The sequence below is a fragment of the Patiria miniata genome, unplaced genomic scaffold (assembly GCF_015706575.1).
Source record: "Patiria miniata isolate m_02_andy unplaced genomic scaffold, ASM1570657v1 HiC_scaffold_20, whole genome shotgun sequence".
NCBI classification, from domain to species: Eukaryota; Metazoa; Echinodermata; class Asteroidea; order Valvatida; family Asterinidae; genus Patiria; species Patiria miniata.
Window position 1 is genome coordinate 31,911,985 of NW_024037059.1, and position 20,518 is coordinate 31,932,502.

General features: G+C 39.1%; 1 protein-coding gene across 1 annotated transcript in view; it reads left to right on the forward strand.

The window, feature by feature from the left end:
* LOC119728680 (structural maintenance of chromosomes protein 6-like) overlaps window positions 1-20,518 on the forward strand; it is a 40,277-nt gene that overhangs the window by 9,611 nt on the left and 10,148 nt on the right. The window contains exons 5-17 of the mRNA XM_038201002.1: window positions 1,031-1,229; window positions 2,943-3,023; window positions 4,081-4,182; window positions 5,455-5,592; window positions 6,583-6,663; window positions 8,754-8,900; window positions 10,490-10,578; window positions 10,690-10,854; window positions 11,506-11,678; window positions 13,842-14,020; window positions 14,900-15,010; window positions 18,026-18,222; window positions 18,799-18,958. Coding sequence (XP_038056930.1) covers window positions 1,031-1,229; window positions 2,943-3,023; window positions 4,081-4,182; window positions 5,455-5,592; window positions 6,583-6,663; window positions 8,754-8,900; window positions 10,490-10,578; window positions 10,690-10,854; window positions 11,506-11,678; window positions 13,842-14,020; window positions 14,900-15,010; window positions 18,026-18,222; window positions 18,799-18,958 — 1,822 coding nt within the window. The remainder of the gene's footprint in view (window positions 1-1,030; window positions 1,230-2,942; window positions 3,024-4,080; window positions 4,183-5,454; window positions 5,593-6,582; window positions 6,664-8,753; window positions 8,901-10,489; window positions 10,579-10,689; window positions 10,855-11,505; window positions 11,679-13,841; window positions 14,021-14,899; window positions 15,011-18,025; window positions 18,223-18,798; window positions 18,959-20,518) is intronic.

Below are 20,518 nucleotides of genomic sequence, written 5' to 3' on the forward strand. Positions count from 1 at the left end.
ACCATGTTATATTTGTTTTACTATACCTCATACATATTCAGCTGCCAATATTGTTTTCGTTGCAGTATGCACCTCAAACAAAATCTTCGGAGAAACTTGTACAGCTCACCAAAAGAATATTATTGCTCAACTTCACTAGTTCAGTTTGTTTGCAATACAGTAACTACAATTGTAAATACACTAGTTTGTTGACAACTTTCTTTTGTACAGGCGGAATCTTTATTGTCCATAAATATTCTCCAGTTCGGCATCATTGAGCTCAGTGCGACAGTTCCTTGATTGCTTTGTAGAGTGCATGCGTAGTAGACTGTCGCATGGGTAACCTGTGCGACAGTCTACTACGCATGCCTATTTACCCTTTGCGTGAATCCTTGGGCGCGCACTTGGTAAACAGCAAAAATAACATCTGGCACGTGATGGTGAATGGACCAGGGAGAGTTCGGCTCTCGATCATGATAATGTATGAGGTATAATAATTTCAAATAAACCACATAGAGAAACCGACTAGGTGCATTGTTAAATGAAGAAATTGACCGGAGCGGGGTTTGAACCTGTCGGGATTGCCGTTGGGATGCTCTACCAATTGAGCTATCCAGCCCTATGTTGGTGGTTTCCCATTTTGTCAGTGTCCTTGTTGAAGTGCGCTAGTCAGAAGCCATAAACATATATATGCCATGCAGCCACATTGTTCTCTGTTTAAAAAAATGTTATTTAGAAAGTTTCTTTCTCTAACAAATATGATTCATGTCCTTTTCAACTAAATGTTCCAATGTATGACATATCTATATGATTTGCCGCAAATTTTTCTGCTAAAACAAAACCTGTGCTGGACTCGCACTAAAAGCACATGTGCAAACTATTTCTTTCAAGCTGTTTGGTTGTCTTGTAAATGTATGTTATAATGATGGCCCTGTCAATTGCCACATGCATATATTCTTAGTTTCACTCATGGCGTACATGTATGGCAAAACTGTATCTGGGAATGGCAGTTTGAATTCACTATGGTGATGTACTTTTTGTATGCTTTCAGACAAGGAGAAGTCACTATCAAACTGCGTAATCGTGGACTAGATGCCTATCGACCAGACCTTTACGGCTCAACCATCATTGTGGAGAGACGCTTGAAGGCTGATGGTATGTCTAGCTATAAACTCAGGGCCAAGGATGGAAGGGTCATCTCACAGAAATATGCAGAACTACAACAGATCAAGGACCAGTTTAACATACAGGTAATAGCACTGTCCACCATTAGGTAAGATGTACCTTAAACCAATCAGTTTAACATACAGGTAATAGCACTGTCCACCATTAGGTAAGATGTACCTTAAACCAATCAGTTTAACATACAGGTAATAGCACTGTCCACCATTAGGTAAGATGTACCTTAAACCAATCAGTTTAACATACAGGTAATAGCACTGTCCACCATTAGGTAAGATGTACCTGAAACCAATCAGTTTAACATACAGGTAATAGCACTGTCCACCATTAGGTAAGATGTACCTTAAACCAATCAGTTTAACATACAGGTAATAGCACTGTCCACCATTAGGTAAGATGTACCTGAAACCAATCAGTTTAACATACAGGTAATAGCACTGTCCACCATTAGGTAAGATGTACCTTAAACCAATCAGTTTAACATACAGGTAATAGCACTGTCCACCATTAGGTAAGATGTACCTGAAACCAATCAGTTTAACATACAGGTAATAGCACTGTCCACCATTAGGTAAGATGTACCTTAAACCAATCAGTTTAACATACAGGTAATAGCACTGTCCACCATTAGGTAAGATGTACCTTAAACCAATCAGTTTAACATACAGGTAATAGCACTGTCCACCATTAGGTAAGATGTACCTGAAACCAATCAGTTTAACACACAGGTAATAGCACTGTCCACCATTAGGTAAGATGTACCTTAAACCAATCAGTTTAACATACAGGTAATAGCACTGTCCACCATTAGGTAAGATGTACCTGAAACCAATCAGTTTAACACACAGGTAATAGCACTGTCCACCATTAGGTAAGATGTACCTTAAACCAATCAGTTTAACATACAGGTAATAGCACTGTCCACCATTAGGTAAGATGCACCTTAAACCAATCAAGTCTCGAGCACACTTGGCTTCAACCCCAATGATAAATATCAGAGTTATGTCTATGTGTACGTGTACATACTCTGCCTCTCTTCATCAGTAAGCCATTTCTGAATTGTCACTGCACACAAGATACGTGTGGGCAATTCCATAGAAATTGTACACTTTAAATCCAATATTTAAAAATGGTTCAAATGCTACAGTTTGAAGTTTGTTTTGTGTATTTTATTGAAATATGGTGTTTTTTTTCCTAATAATGTTCAACAGTTTGGCTGTTACTTGCAACTGAAAAAGTAATTAATTGGTATGCAAAAAGTCAGACACTATGCAGTTTCAAGCCGATTTCTACTACAGCAAAAAAGTTGGATGAATACATTCTTTTTAAAAATTATTAAAGTAACTAACTGATATGTCTGATCAGAAAATATCCACTTTATGATTGGAACTATAATTATGCAGACTGTTGAATTGTCTAAATTGTACATCCGACACTATCCGGTTTGTTAGTGTGACGTCCCTTCAGTTTAAACCACGCCCACTGCACATTAAGTAGCATTGGAACCATTGGAACCGGAAGCGAACGCAACTTGAGTGTTTATCCAATGGGTGCTAGTAATCAGTGGTGCGCACACGTGTATGACATTTTTACTAACGAACCGGATAGAACTGCCCATGTAGGATGTGGGAAAGAAATTTTTCCAACATTATACGGGGATCATACAAGGGGGATGTTGACAACATTTCTATATTCTTTTCATTGCAACCCAACAACCTTGCCTTTTGTACAGCTTTTGAATGTCATGTCAATTAAATGAATTGATTCTATCATTTGTGTAGATTGACAATCCCATGTCCATCTTGAATCAAGACACAAGCCGAAACTTCCTACATTCCCAGGATCCTAAAGACAAATACTCGGTGAGTTGTATCATTTGTATGTGCATCAGGCTCAACTGCTGCTTCTCTTACAGTTATTATTCAATATCTGATGTATTCCTACCCATATTGTTGGATGTGTATATATGCATATCATGTTGTTCTATTCCATAGGCGTGCATCGTTGCCTCAGATCAGCTGATTTTCTCATTTTTCACTTCACACTTATGCCATTAAAAATTGAAAAATGCTGTATATACAGGGTGTCCCAATAAACATTGTGCATAAAGAAATCGCTGATTTTCTCAAAAGTTGGTCAGACTAGCTTATCAAATTTTATAGCATTTTCAAGCCTATGGTCTTGTTTATAATTGGTGAAAAAATTAAAAAATCCAACTGTGCAAACCAGAGATATCATTGATTTGGTAAGGCTATGTATTTTTGGACCTGCACAATGTAATTTCCTCACTTAGTATTTGCTTGTACATGTATATACCAATTATTGGGTTTATAATGGTATGTGTTACGCAGTGCTTGAAATATTGCATAAGCTTTATGTAAAAAGATTTCATTTGTAAATAATTATAAGAAGAAACAACATAGCTGGAGGATGTTTATTTGATTGTTCATCGAAGAAGATTATTCAAAAGCATGTGATAACTGCTCTAATTGCAAATTACTTGAGTGTCAATGTTGTATAGACCCTTTTGACATTCTTTGTTAACATGCTTAACTACAGGATTCTAATTGTGCAGGAGGAAAATAATATAACCTTACAAAATCAACAATGTCTCTGGTTTGCATTAATGAATTTTCTAGATTTTTTCACCAATTATAAACAAGACCATAGGCTTGAAAATGCTATAAAATTTGATTAGCTAGTCCGACAGACTTTTGAGAAAATCAGGGATTTCTTCATGCACAATGTTTATTGGGACACGCTGTAGATTGTAAAGTTGGAAGTTCCTGTCTTTTTTTCATACTTTCCAGTTGCATGCCCGTGTCTAGTGACAGTTATAGCACATTAATCTAGTACCTTAATGTTGGTGGCTATGTTTGTATATTGCTTTCTGACATGGCGGTTTTGATTTGATCTCAGTTTTTCCTGAAGGCCACTCAGCTTGAGCAGATGTCCAATGACTATGCCAACATCCAGCAGCACAGGGACATGATGCAGAATACTCTCAGTAGGAAAGAGGAGGTGAGATCATCACAGACCAAGGTCTCAAGGGTTTGGAAATGGAATTTAAATGCGTTCAACTTAGTGCTGAAACTGATCCTCCAGGTTCGGTTCAGTTCGGTTGCGGTTCGGATTTTGTTTTTTTCGAACATCGGTTCGGTTCAGGTTTGGAAGTACATGTACAATGTACATTGAAAAGCATATAATTATACATACATTATACTTTTTGCCAGATCGCGCCGTTAGTCGGCTTTTATAAGTCACCGTTTCGCACAAGTCGGTGTGTTAATATTCTCGGTCCCCTATAAAAAGCACAACGAAATCCTTTGTGTGAATCGGCATTATCCCGAATGACCCGTGAACCATATCATTGTGCACATGCGCAGTTGAAATACCCAACTGGCTTATTGCACAATTGCACAATCACTTAGTACCAATGACATCGAGCAGTACTCTACTGCTAGATGCTGCCTCAACCTGTTACTGGGTCAAATTTTTGATGGAAAAATTAGGTGCGGAATAATTAGGTGCCTTTATAATTCTTTAATACTGCTTGTTTTTCTAAGTTACAGATGAAGCAATTCATCGAGACGTCAGAAAACATGATTTTTCTAAGTTGAAGTGCTTTTTTACCCTTTTCGTTTTGAACAATTACACTAAAAGCGATAAGCAAAATAAAAAAGGGAGAATTGCTTAAGAGACAGATTAGGCCAAGTATTAACAATTCTTGAAGTAGAAACATGTAATATATCAAAAATTAAAATCACTCAATACACGGTACAAATCCATTCCATGTTACTGCAGAATCAGACAATGGTTAGTTACCCTCAAAGGGTCTGCTATTGAGAACGAGGTTGAAAATGAAGTAGACACTGGGAACAAGGTTGGGCACATTTGTGACTAATTCCCAAATGAATGTGCACACATATGTAGTGTTGTCTACACATGAGAGACATAACCTGATCATGAGCACATAGTGGATTGGTTCATATGTAGCCTTCCGTTTTGCAAATTTTTACATAGAGTCCAAAGGTCTGAAAGCTTATTGCAGTTAACTGTTAATAATAGATTTTAATTGGTTGAAATACTAGTTACAATGAACAAAAATCCTTGGTCTTGAACAAATTGTGCACATTCTTGAAACGAACAGTTAGTCTAAGATGAATGTTGACAACATGAGGCGTATGTTAAGATGAAGGTATATATCAACCTAGGCCAGTAGAATGCAATTAATTTTTAGGAGTAATTTGAATGCCAAAATGTTTTCATTTGTGATATTTTCATTTGATGCAGATTCTTCCTGAGTTACAGCGTGAGGTTTTTCAAAATGAGCAGCGTTTTAAGGATCTAGACTCCATACAGAAACTGCAGAAGAAAAGAGATGATCTGATGCACATTGCTGCATGGGCACAGGTAGCTGCAGAAGAGAAGGTATGTACAACGTAGCATCTTGATATACAGGTAGTAGTTAATTGGGAATTCATAGAACCATTGTTGTTACTTTAAATGCAACCCCTTGGTGCAACCATGCCTCAAAACAGAGGCTTTGCATGGATTACAATCACAAGTGGGTAAAGTATAGGTTACATTTTTTTAATAAGTGATGAATACTTTTCTTATGAATTGATTTATTTTTAAGAAAGTCACAGAAAGCAATCCTGTATACCGTGTTTATACATGTGAAGTACACATAAAGAGCCAGTAGCTGTTTAATTACAGGCATGCAACTTTTCCTTGGATCTGCTAATTTCCTCGTTATTTACTTCTCATCAATGCCATTAATCCTAACCCTCCAAAATCCTCCTACCAGTTTTGGATGATTTTTGAGGATTGAGATGAATGGCAAAGATGTATCGCTTTTTTGTGGAGAATGCATTACGTCAAGCCAGTAGGCTATACCCTGCATTGGTTATGTTCAGCCATGCATAAATCAGCCCTGTGTTTTTCCTCGTATTTCATCCGCACTGCTTCTAAACGCCAGTCGCACTGCCTCAAACCATAGCAGTAATTGGCAGAGGATTTTGGAGGATTGAGGCAGTGGTCACCCTCCACGGACTAAATTCAAGAACTAACGGATGGTTTTAGAGGATTGAGGCTGAATCCAATTTTTTCTTGGTGGCAGTCGGAGGATTTTGCAGGATTGAGGTTGCATTCTAGCCAGAGGGCCTAGGGGGTTAGGGTTAATAATTGAAAAACACTGTACAAAGTCTTGTGTGGTTTGGAGGTTTGGAATTTCCTCGTATTTTCAAATTCCCAGTTGCATGCCTGTTTATTACAGTTCTTTTAATCTTAGCAATATCCTGTGTATTTAATCTCATTCCTTGAGATTATCCAACAGTACAGCAATTGCATGCTGTGTTGCATGCAGGTTGTACCTTACAGGTTGGACTGAGAGATGTCGTGGTTATTTTATGTTTGCAGGTATTGGAAACCATGCAGAAGGAGTTACGTCAGGAAGAGAGTCGCATGCCCAAGTTTGATGAGAAGATTGAGGCATCAGAGGTTGGTATGATATGAGGTTCATAAGTAAGGAGTGTGGTTTATTTGAATTTGAAATGTCATTATCTCCAAGGTATCCTAATTCCTGATACGTGACATATAGCTTCTGAAATTGAATTTCACTTTCTGCCAGGTGTCCAACAAAGGAGGTTTTACTCATTTTATTACCAATCAAAATTTTCAGTCTTTTTGGAGCCTGGTAAACTGTCGTCCATCGTTTTGTTTTTTAGTGATTTTGAAATTATTTGGAGGAAAATTTGGCAACTTTTGCTCATTATCAAACAAACATTTTTTGTTCACTGAGTAAATACATGTACCAGTCATTTTGTGCCAAACACGTGTGATAATTGACACTTACATGTAGGATGTTGAGTGAAGTGGTTCCCAGTTGCTGATTCCAAGACACTTTAATTTATGCAATGACATAACTAAGTATTTTTGTTCCAAAAATCATTTTGGTGTCTTAATTCCTTCATTGTTAAATTAATCTTTGAAGAAAAAACGATGTTCGCAGTGTTTTCTGCTACCTGAAAATGTATATTGAGTTCATCCATGAACTCAACAATCGGGTCAAAAAACGTGAATAAAAAGTGGAGGGCCCATATTTTTCAGGGACTCATAGCTCACCAACAACCAATGACTTGAAGTTGGCAACTAAAATGTCACATACGTGTGTAAGATGCATAGAGGTATTTGAAGAAAAAAAAAAGGTTTCATCCACCTGACAACTTCTCAAAAATGTAGGATAGTTGGTATGGAATGACCCATGTAAGCACTGAATACAATTTTCCAGCCAGGTCAATACTAAAGGTAAAGGTAAAGGTCCCATAGCCGTTACTGGCCGTAGGGGCAGTGGGATGTTAGAGGTCCACTGTGTCTTGGGCGCGGCATATGAGTGGCGGGGCCCAGTCCTCTCCTCTCGCCGTCTTACCTTCCCTGAATGAATCAGGTACCCATTTTACTGTTGGGTCGTCAGAGAGAGTTCTCCAGTTTTTGGTCTAAATGGGATTCGAACCGCCAACATTCCACTCCGTAGCTCCACGCTATAACCGCTCGCCTACGAGGCCACTGCTTAAGACTTATATCAACCCCCCCCCTCCCAAATGGTTCAGCAACAAAATGCATGCTGCCAAACATGAATCAAATCATTGTTCGCACTAAAAATTTTTAATCTTACCCAACAAAACATGAACCAGAATTTGAAGGTTGATTTGCAGCACCAATGAATGACTAGGCTAATAAATGAGGTAAACGCTCCAATTGAAGCCATTGAAGCCTTGTGTGGCGCTGTGGTCCAATGGTTACTGTGCTCGACTCATGTGCCGTGGTATGTGGGTTCAAATCCTGACTGTGGGAACATGGTGCTTGTGCTCTTGAGCAAGGTATTTTACCATTTTTGCTTTGTCCTTCGGATGGGACGTAAAGCCGTAGGTCCCATGTGTTGTGTAATGCACGTTAAAGAACCCAGTAACACTTATCGCTAAGAGAAGGGGTTTGCCCCGGTGTTTCTGGCAGTGGCTGCAATATGCGCCGCAGCACCTTGTAAACCCTTATACGGTGATACATAATGGGTCTCATATTACTCATCAACTTCATTTACCTGTTTTTAATAATTGACATAATTTCCAGTGCCTTGAGTACCTAATTGTTGGTAGATACGTGCGCTATATGAGACTTGTATTAATACTTGCCCTGTACCCATCACCGACTGTGAAATGGACTAGTCTTCATAGAATCGTACCCTACTCATGTATATGTACACAGTGTGCCCAAAATGCTCAATCTGGCTCTCTACTGTCCAAACATGGCAAAATGCTTTTTGGCTATTCCACATAAAAGTGGACACGGCTGAAAAGTGGAACATTCAGGAGATCTTCAGAACTACAAGCATTGCAAAAAAGTGTAATGCGAGTAACTTTGGAATTGCCTCTTTGTGTTACATTGCATTGTGACGTAGCTTTCAATTGTTCAAAGTCACAAGATTATTTAGATATATTTGAGATATCAGAGAGATAAGTCTTCACATTGCACTTTTCTCTGCCATCTTTGTGTGTATGATATTAATATCTGTTAAATTTTTACTTTCTTTTCAGGCCAAAGTAGCTAGCAGAGAGACTCACTTTCGTGAGTTACAAGACCAGTTAACTGAACTTGGTGAAAAGATCAAAGAACTACAGCCACAACATGCAATGGCCAAGGCAGAGATGGACAAAGAGAAGAAGAAGGAACGAGATCTAGAGGTATGATAGCAGGCCAGGCATCATGAAAACGATCACAAATTCAAACATGCTGCATGCAAAGATCAGCACAGCCATTCAAACATGCTGTATGCAAAGATCAGCACAGCAAGACATTTGACTTGAGGAGTCACAAAACCTCCCCACATCTTTACCCTTACAAGGGCCATACAGACTAGTCCTCCACATGGAAATTATTATGAACCCTCTCATTACCATAGGTAACATTAGTGATGTGATCAAGCTAATTGAGTCGTTCATTTCAAACTTTCATTTGGAGATCCAGGCCAAAATTGGGCCACTTCATCACATCACTTCATCACATCTCTTGGTGTTCCGACTTCCATAATTTTTTAACTAAAGATGGTATCAGCATGCGGTTTGCACAGCAGTAATGCTGAGATTGTGCTCTTTTCAAATCTGACATATTATATAAAAAAAACATGGTTTGAAGGTGGAAAGTCGATATAACCAAGGGGAGCTTATGACAACTACCCACCCGAATAAACTGTTATATTTGTGTGACTATACCCCATGCAAATTCACCAAAATATGTTGAGTTACTGATAGTGATAGAAAAACATAACTTTTTAGTGCCCTGACATCATAATGGTGCAAGTCATATGCTGCTACTTCAATTATTGAAAAATAATCAGTCATAAAATCTCTAGAAGGATATCGTTGCAGTTTGTCCCCATTTTTGGTACAAGTTAAAACTAAAAACAAAAATTCACTATAACACTCGCATCTTGCTTGTAAAAACAAGGTGCCCAAATGACTACCTAAAATCCATAACTTTAGCCAAATAAACAGGGGTGTTTTTTTTGAGGGGTGGGGCAAAAAATACATTTAATCTTATTCCATCTCAATGCTACATCATTCAAATGAAAGGTCTTTTCCCCTTTATGCCTAACCTATCAAAATCCATCCCCTCCCCCCCCCCCCCCCCCCCCCCAATTTGGGGGATTTTGGCAGGCAAGCCATGAGTATCTACAAGCATTTACCAAGTCCATCAAATCCACCATTTGTAGTGGTGGTCTTGTGGTGGATTTCAGCAGATTTGGTCCTGAAGCATTATGTGAAGCAGGGTCAGTGATGGATTTTGGTGGACTTGGTCCAGTACTCAGTAAAAGACATTAGGGAGTTAGGGTTAGTATGATACCACATTTGAGGTTACGTTGCTTGTAGTTCTGAAGATTTCATAAATTTTCCATTTTTTATCCATGTTGACATTCTCATGGAATTGCCGTCCTGTCAATCTTACATACATTAGGCAGTGTTGTTGAGTCTATCACAAGACCACCACAAGTCCAGTCCAAATAAGATGACAAGTCCATCAAGTCTGGTGACAAGCATAAAACAAATGAAGAATAACGCGTAGTTGGGCATTTGAATAGCATGTGACTTGACTTGGGATTGGATGGATTGTGATGGATTTGGGAGGATATGGGAGTGACTTGACTACAATACTGGAATTAGGTCACATTTCTCAATGGTCAGCATGTTGATGTACATGTAGAGCAACCCCATATAGGACTTGCAATCACTCAACCATTCAATCTTGTTCATTTGTATGTATTTAATGTCTGCAGAAGAAGGTTCGCTCCAATCAAAATCAGTTGAAGAGTCTAAATGTAGACAAGAATGACTTGCAGTCAAGAATCAACGAACTCAAGAACAGGTACAGTTTTACTATTTTATAAATTGGTAATAGGATTTTGTTCTGTGTATTTTGCAACAATGTAGCTGTCCTGTGAAACTGACTTTTGCCACACCATTGTCTTTCTTTTAGTGCTCGCAGAGATTATGAAGATGAACGAAACAAACGTGAAGCTGAGATACAGAAGCTTCAGGAGCACATTCAAGCTCAGGAGGCGCAGTGTACCACATTGGAACAAGATTTAGAGCAGTTTATATCTGCTCTCAATAGAGCCAAAGAACAGACCTATGGCCTCAGGTATGCCCTCACTTGTTTTGTTTGTAACATTGACATACATTTTGTACAGAAGGAAGCTTTAACTTTGCATTGAAGTTTACTTAAAGTTCCGTTTCATCAACAAAAGTCTTCAAAAAGATTTTAGACCCTCAGATGCGTGTGCTGGAATTATTGACTGTTCTGCACGGGGAGCAGTATCACTGAACAATAGGAACATTTTTCGCGTGGCAGAATGGGCGGTAAATTTAACCCACCGGCAAGGCTGAGAGGCTCCATTGTGCTTTCCTTTGTACATGTATTTGTAATTGTTTCTGCTAGCTGTGTCAGATGCATGTGAAATGTGACGACTGAGATGGGAAGGAACCTCAGAGGCCTATTGACTAGACAATTGTTGGCAATGCAGATCTGTTACATTGCTGTGAAAGAAATTAGATATTCAGTTTGATTCTGTAGTCTGGTTGGAATTTGAGAACCTTATATTCACAACCATTATATGAAATATAACACCTGTGTTCAGGACAGAAGCAGGAGGAGATATCTTGGAAATATTCCTCCTTTGAAGCTGACAATAACAGATTGCGGAAAATTAACTTACCCCTGTACGCATGGCATACGCAGGTGTTCAATGTGACGGCTCATTGACACTTTCATCAACAAATGTATCAAATATAGAACCAGAGATGCAGACATAAAGCACAACATGGATGCAAAGGTACGAAGAATCCGGCATCTTGAAGACAGTCGTAAGGATCGTCTGAAGCTGTATGGTGACTTCATGCCTACATTACTGAATGAGATCAATAAGGCCACTCAGCGGTTTCATCACAAGCCAAAAGGACCCATAGGTGAGATGAATGGGCTATGTCTCAAACCCAAAGGACCCATAGGTGAGATGAATGGGCTATGTCTCAAGCCCAAAGGACCCATAGGGGTGATGAATGGGCTATGTCTCAAGCCCATAGGACCCATAGGTGAGATGAATGGGCTATGTCTCAAACCCAAAAAACCCATAAGTGAGATGAATGGGCTATGTCTCAAACCCAAAGGACCCATAGGTGAGATGAATGGGCTATGTCTCAAGCCCAAAGGACCCATAGGTGAGATGAATGGGCAATGTCTCAAACCCAAAAAACCCATAAGTGAGATGAATGGGCTATGTCTCAAACCCAAAGGACCCATAGGTGAGATGAATGGGCTATGTCTCAAGCCCAGAGGACCCATAGGTGAGATGAATGGGCTATGTCTCAAACCCAAAGGACCCATAGGTGAGATGAATCGGCTATGTCCCAAACCCAAAGGACCCATAGGTGAGATGAATCGGCAATGTCCCAAACCCAAAGGACCCATAGGTGAGACGAATGGGCTATGTCTCAAACCCAAAGGACCATAAGTGAGATGAATGGGCTATGTCTCAAGCCCAAAGGACCCATAGGTGAGACGAATGGGCTATGTCTCAAACCCAAAGGACCATAGGTGAGATGAATGGGCTATGTCTCAAGCCCAAAGGACCCATAGGTGAGATGAATGGGCTATGTCTCAAACCCAAAAGACCCATAGGTGAGATGAATGGGCTATGTCTCAAGCCCAAAGGACCCATAGGTGAGATGAATGGGCTATGTCTCAAACCCAAAGGACCCATAGGTGAGATGAATGGGCTATGTCTCAAACCCAAAGGACCCACCATAGGTGAGATGTAGGAGGCACTCTTAATTGCATAAATCTTGAATGCATCTTACAAAGACGCTACAGGTTTTGCATTCATTGGTAATATCAGTCATGCTTACATGGTACAACCCCCATGACTGCACGCAGTGCATCTCTTCCACTGGTGCTTTGGTCCTAATTTCATAGCGCTGCTTAAGAGCCAACTTTGTGCTTACCAAGTCTCTATCTACAGGGTGAGTAAAATCAAAACCTAAATGTTGGGACTTTTGTTTAAGTGAAGTTCTGCATGAAGCACTCTCAAATCTAGGATATTAAAGCCAAATTCATTCACTTTCTTTTAGTACAAGAATCATTCAAATCACTCATGTATTTTTCAAGTTACAGTATTTTAAATACAACCACCGTTTTAAAGTTCAGTCCACAGATCACCAAAAAAGTGTGCGTTCTTTCAGCAAAACGGAAACAATTCACACACATTCCTATGTGATTTGTTTTCGTTTTGCTTAAAGAACACTGGAGTTTTTGTGATCCATGGACAGAATTTTAAAACGGTGGTTGTGTTTGAAATTCCTTAACATGAAAAGTCATCATCATCATCATTGGGCGGCCGCAGCCGAGATGGATGAAACCAAACTCTTCCAGTCTCTCTTGTCCGCCATGGCCATGGTGATGTCATCACTGTGCTGGCTCACATCGTTGCATACAGTGTCGACGTAGTTGAGGGGTCTCCTCCCTCTGTTGGGGCAAGGCAATCTCCAGCAGATGAGGTCGGAGACAACTTGCTCTTTGGCTCTGTAGCAGTGGCCGGCAAGGCGGGCTCTGCGCTGTGCTACTGTAGTTGAGATAGGTTGGATGTTGCCATAAATTTCTGCCTTTGTCTTATGTTCCTTCCATGATATATTTTGCGCTCTCATGAGGAGGCGAGTGTAGGTACCATCTAGTCTCTGTTTAAGCTGCTCTTTCACAGACCATGTCTCGGCACCGTATAGCAGGATACTTTCGACAGAGTATCGGAAGAAAGCTAGCTTGGTGGATTGAGATATGTTGGATTTCCAGATAGAGTGGAGTTTGTTGCACTCATTCCGTGCTTGGACCTTGTGTCAAGAAAAGTACATGAGTGATTTGAATGATTCTTGTACTATAAAAAGAAAGTTTATGAATTGGGCTTTCAGATTTTGAAGGTGCTACATGCAGAACTTCACTAAAACAATAGTCCTCACATTTGGGTTTCGTTTTTTTCTCACCCCGTACATGTTAAAGCCTAACCATGCTCAATTCAACACAAATTCTGCATAATTCCAATGAAACCTTGAGAATTAGTCTTGATTTCTTCTATTTCATAGGAAACTATCTGAAACTAAGAGATCCACGCTGGGCTATTGGCATTGAGGCTTGCTTAAAGGGACTTCTGTACAGGTTTTGTTGTCATGATTACCACGACATGAATATCTTGAACCAGTTGATCTCTCGTTATGTCCCCAACAAGAAACAGCGACCAGGAATCATAGTATCAGCCTTTCAGGTAGGTACATGTGATACACTTGAGATAATAAAGTGAAGAGCATTGTGACTTACACCTGTTTCAGATTGGTGCTCCAAGAGTTAGGCCAAGTAACAAAATTACCAATTGATCGTCCACATGCACTTAACTTTCCCCCATTTTTCTGGAGGAGATTTTAGGGGTTGGCCGAGACATTGTTCCGCGGTCGTGGGTTATCGGCGTAGCAAACAAGAACAGCGTCTAGCCCCTAGACTAGGGTTGGCCGAGACATTGTTCCGACTGGTTTGTGGGTGATATTGGTTGGTCGTGATAGGGCCCTCTTGCAGCGGCGGGTTATTGCTGTGTATTATTATCGCGTATCAAACCATAACGACGTCTAGCCCCTAGACTAGGTATTTCTAGTGGCTTGTTAGTTGTGTTAGTTCAAAGTCAGACAATGTGATTTGTTCAATTCTCCATGGTGTAAAACACCAATCCATTAGGCCCTGCACTTTGTGCATATGGATAATAACATGTGTCTCTCTCTAATGCAATGATGTTGAACTTTGACTGGACATTAACCCTAACCTTACCAAATCCATCAAAATCCATTCCCCCCCCCCCCCCATTTTGGGGGATTTTGGCAGATAAGCCATGAATACCAAGTGCATCAAAATCCACCTATAGCAGTGGCGGATCAAATGTTGTGGTGGATTAAATGTTGGTCCTAAAGTATTATGTGAAGTAGAGTCAGTGATGGATTTTGACGGACTTGGTACTCTACTTAGTAAAACTTGGTACAGGGAGTTATGGTTAATCATGGGTGTGATTGGTCAACGTATCATGGGGCATGTGGGGTAAGCACAATGATCACTCTATTAGTAGAGATGATCATTGAATGTTTGTATCTTGTTGTTGTAGGACCAGCGGTATGACATCTCACAGGGGGCAGTACAATGTCAAGACTACCCCTCCTTGTTAGACATGCTAGACATTGAAGATCCCATCATCTACAATTGTTTGATTGATCAAGTAAGCATTTGTCATTCCGTATGTGTTTGCTTGACAAACTATTACCCATTGCAGCCTGAATCTGCTATTACTATACCTCATGGCAAGATTACCATATGTGAAGTTCACTAATTTTCCTGACTAACAAGCCCCCAGATAGCAATTTCATGTCATCAAAGTCAATTTGAGCAGTGAGAAAATACAAGCATTTTCTTAGAAAACACTTAGAATTTTTCAGTCCACTCTCACAGGGTTTGTACACAGGGTGTTGAGTGAACTTCGTATATGGAAATCTTTCCTACCTCATACATATTCATGACTGAAAGCCGAATTCTCACTGGTCCATTCACCATCACGTGCCAGATGTTATTTTTGCTGTTTACCAAACACGCGCGCGAGTATTCATGCACAGGCTAAGTACGCATGTGTAGTAGACTGTCGCACGGGTTACCCGTGCGACAGTCTACTACGCATGCGCTTTACGAATCAATCATTGAACTGTCGCACGGGTGAAGCACACACGCGCGAACATCACCATATAGCTACACATGAACAGATGGTTGCACACGTAAATGATAATAAGCATTTTCCCGAGCTGAATGATGCTGAATTGGAAAATATTGTGGACAATATAAAGATAAATGTGCTAAAAAAAGTTGTCCACAAAACAATTGTATTAACAACAGTAGTTACTGTATTGCAAACGAACTGACATTTTGGGAGTTGGAGCAATATTATTCTGGCTGGTGAGCTGGACAAGTTTCTCCAAACATTTTTTTGCGGATGCATACTGCGGGAAAAATCAGCAACTGAATATGTATGAGGTATAGTAAAGCAAATATAACATGGTTTATTTCGGGTGTACAGTCAATATTAGCTCCCCTTGGTATTGGAAGTTGACAAACTAGTTCCCTTGGCTTCACCTCGGGAAATAGTTTGTCAACTTCAAATACTCCGGGGAGCAAATATCGACTGTCCAACCTCAAACCATGTTATATTTTTATACTATCCAGCACCTACTGTTGCCTGATTTGGGTGGCTTTAATCCATTACAGCTTATGATTCACTTTTACGCAGGAATGATGACCCTATTTTGTGAAGTCCAAAGGTTTGTTCCATAGTTTATGTGTACATGTGCAGCTGTTGTCCTTGGCTGTGCACCACCCTCACATGTGAATAGTCGCATCACAATTAGACATGTTTCTTTCACAAGAAATGGTTGCTTCACAGGAAGCAGCTCATTCAGTCTGACATTGCAGAGCGATTGCATCCACTCTCTACCTAACTCAAGCATTTGCAATATTGGAAATTCTGTGGGCATAAATTATTACACTTGATACATATTTATGAGCCAAATATGCATATTCATTAAATGATCAATGTTCCATGTGTCAGAGAAGTGAAACTAGCTTTCCTGCATGGATGATGCACGTACTATCACCCAACCATTCAGGAATACCAGGGAACTAGTGCCCCAAGATTAGCTGCTAGACTCTCTGCTAGACAAATGAAAGTGAAGTTGCTTTTGATACCATACTGCAACACTCACCACAGACTTATATGCATTCCAAGGAGGGATTATATTAACTTTAGACAATGAGGCCAAGTATGTATTAGGTGAAAGTAGTTTCCAATTACTGGTCCCTCAGTGTTGGCTTTGCATTGGAAAGTTTTCAAATCTTGCAATATCTCAGGACCTGGACTCAACACGATTCCCCTCAAACCATGTTGTATTTGTAAATGATGTGCAAGATTAGGTCAGTTATTTTTAATACCTGTGTGTAGAAATTGAATATATATGTGTTTCATAAGTGCAGTAAAATCGTAGCGAAAGTAAAAAGACGGGATATTCTGAGTAACTGATAGCTCAGAAATGTAACAAATACGGGTTGAGTCAAAAAAAGTGGAACCCAAAGCCCGAAAAATATATTCATATGTAAAAAGAATATATAGCACCAAAAATAATAATGACTAAAAGCCAATTTCATAAGCTACTTTTAGGTGAAAATATTACTGAAATTGCTCAATCCATTCAAAGGATATCACCGTTTAAACGCAATAACCCTAAATCCTGTTTCGTCAAAAAAAGCAGTTTATTGTGTATTCTGATTGTTTGGAACAACAAAGAAAATGACACAGAATATTTGTTTCAACAACTGTCAACAACACAATACCTTTATTAACAACTCTGGTTGGGCAAACAATATGATTAATAAAATCCACTTTTTTTAAAAGACGGGCCTTCGAAAGGACTTTGTTGAATATTTTTAACTTTTAAACAGGTTTTATCACAGGTGATGTTTTGAAGACAATTGACCTTTATCATGCTGCCACCATTTCAGTCATGTTCCCTTTATCCAAAAACAGTACTGAATGATAATGTGTTTGTGCAAAAGGGAACTAGACTTTTTTTCTTCCAGCCTCACTTTGGTTACATTGATTTGAATGAGAAAAAAATCAAGACAGCCGCAACATGATAATGGTCTATTGTGACGATTCTTGAAAATCACATTTTTTAACAAAAGAGGTTTTAGGGTCATTGCGTTTAAATGGTGATATTCTTTGAACGGATTGATCATTTTCAGTAATTTTTTCATCTAAAAGTAGCTTATGAAATTGGCTTTCCGGGCATTATTATGTTTGGTGCTACATGTTTTTTTAAATATGAAATGTAGCAACTGTGTTTAAATGCATATCATACATATGTTGTACTTGTGTTACGTTGTCACATGCACTTGTGTTGGTTAAACTTAGTCTCAGTGGGTACAGGTTTTTCGCTGAGCACTAGAGGATTTGCGTGGTTTTGCACTTTGCTGATTTTGTCCTTCTTATAGCCATTGTTTCATCTGTTCATATGTCAAATTGTCTTCTAAATATTGTTCTACATGAAACTTTTGTGATGTTTGCCTTTTGAAAAGAAAGATTTAAGAACCAAAGTTTATTTTTAAGGTCAGTGTGCTAAGACGTAGACTAACTATAAATAGAAGATAAGCTGTGCTCAGAGCAATAATTGATTTTGTTGTTATTTTTTTTCAGCGTGGTGTTGAAAGTATTCTGTTGGTGGAGACAAGCCAAGATGCACGTAACCTATTGCGTTTGCACACACCACATAACTGCAGTCAGGCATTCACATTGAGTGGAGATCAGGTCTATGCTGGTCGTGATCAGCGTTATTACTCCAATCGAAGCACCAAGGCTAAAGTACTGCAGGGTGACGTGGAGGAAGATATCAGGTACATTATTAGAACATCTTGTCTTTTGAATGGATGACTATGTGAACATGATTACCATTATTTTGACTGTACAACCAAAAAGAACTATACAGAAGCTATAGAGCAACAAAATACTTTACCCACAGACATTTGAAGGCCATGTCTATGCACATGCATGTACATTGTGCATATTTAAACATGACACCTTGCAGAGATCACTGGTGCAAAAATGAAAACATGTGGGCATAAAAGCCAGTAGATTTTCAATTTATGTCATTCTCAAATAGACATACATTTTGTATTGGCTACAGTTTATTCAAAACATCAGGTATCTCCTAAACTGTGTATGCAAAAACTGTGGAGCACAAATTGTGCAACAAATACCAAATTCTTTCACTTTGAAATTAAATAAAATTTCCTATCATATCAGATATGTACCTTTTCTTAAAATGTAAATCTGAAAATGTCAGCATATTGCTGGAAATCATTGTGAGATGTCATCATCCAGTTTTACTTCTATGCTGGTATTGTATGGACGTAAAAAGTTGGTTTCTTTTCCTTGTTCTTATTTTGGATGAATGATTGATATCTGACTAGTGACATGCAGAATGAGGTGCAGGTGTTGGGGCAGCAACAGAAGGATGTACAACAACAGCTGAAGGACCTAGATACAACGATCCGACAGAATGAACAGCAGAAACGACGAGCAAATACTCAACGATTGAAACTGAAGGATACTATCAACCAGCTGATCTATGTAAGTTACATTGATAGAAAACGAAGGATACTATCAACCAGCTGATCTATGTAAGTTACATTGATTGAAACTGAAGGATACTATCAACCAGCTGATCTATGTAAGTTACATTGATTGAAACCGAAGGATACTATCAACCAGCTGATCTATGTAAGTTACATTGATTGAAACCGAAGGATACTATCAACCAGCTGATCTATGTAAGTTACATTGATTGAAACCGAAGGATACTATCAACCAGCTGATCTATGTAAGTTACATTGATTGAAACTGAAGGATACTATCAACCAGCTGATCTATGTAAGTTACATTGATTGAAACCGAAGGATACTATCAACCAGCTGATCTATGTAAGTTACATTGATTGAAACCGAAGGATACTATCAACCAGCTGATCTATGTAAGTTACATTGATTGAAACCGAAGGATACTATCAACCAGCTGATCTATGTAAGTTACATTGATTGAAACCGAAGGATACTATCAACCAGCTGATCTATGTAAGTTACATTGATTGAAACCGAAGGATACTATCAACCAGCTGATCTATGTAAGTTACATTGATTGAAACTGAAGGATACTATCAACCAGCTGATCTATGTAAGTTACATTGATTGAAACCGAAGGATACTATCAACCAGCTGATCTATGTAAGTTACATTGATTGAAACCGAAGGATACTATCAACCAGCTGATCTATGTAAGTTACATTGATTGCGGTTAGCTGGAATACAAACTGAAATGTGTTTATTACAAAGGCAGATCACAAACTCATCTTCTAATCAACGGGAAGGGGGGAATTGTTATTCTTTCAAACAAATAGTTCATGTATCGCTGATTCCAGAACTATTCAAATGAATATTTACTTTCAAATCATTTAAGTTGCAGGCCTTTAAATGTTTGCCAGCTGGTACCATGTCTATTCATCAGGATGATAAGAGTCTGCATCTACAAGCCTTAACCCTAACCCTCCTCACTCCTCCAAAATCCTCCTGGCGGTTTTGGAGGATTCTAGAGGATGAATGGTGATTGAATCAAATGAGGATTCTGGAGGATTGAGGATGAATGGTGATTGAAGCACATGAGGATTTTGGAGGATTGAGGATGAATGGTGAATGAAGCACAAGAGGATTTTGGAGGATTGAGGATGAATGCATTTTGAGGCAGGACTGTCTGATGATTTTGAAGGATTTGGCGTTGGTTATCCTTCATTTAAACACGAGTGCAAAGTTTTGGGATGAGGAGGATTTTGGAGGATTGAGGATGAATGCATTTTGAGGCAGGACTGTCTGACAATTTTGAAAAATTTAGGCGGAGTTGAAAGATTTTGGAGGATTTGGGAGGATTGAGGATGGTTGTAGGCAACAAGGGCCTAGGGGGTTAGGGTTAAAGACTCAGTTTGTTGGATTTGGTCACATTCTATACACTTGCTGCTCACAGGATTGTTTTCAAATCCATGTGGACATGCACATGTTCATTTCACAACACATACGAAATGTTGAAATAAGAAAAATATCACTGGTGGCTTGAAATCATTCAACCATTGAGGAAGTTTAATTT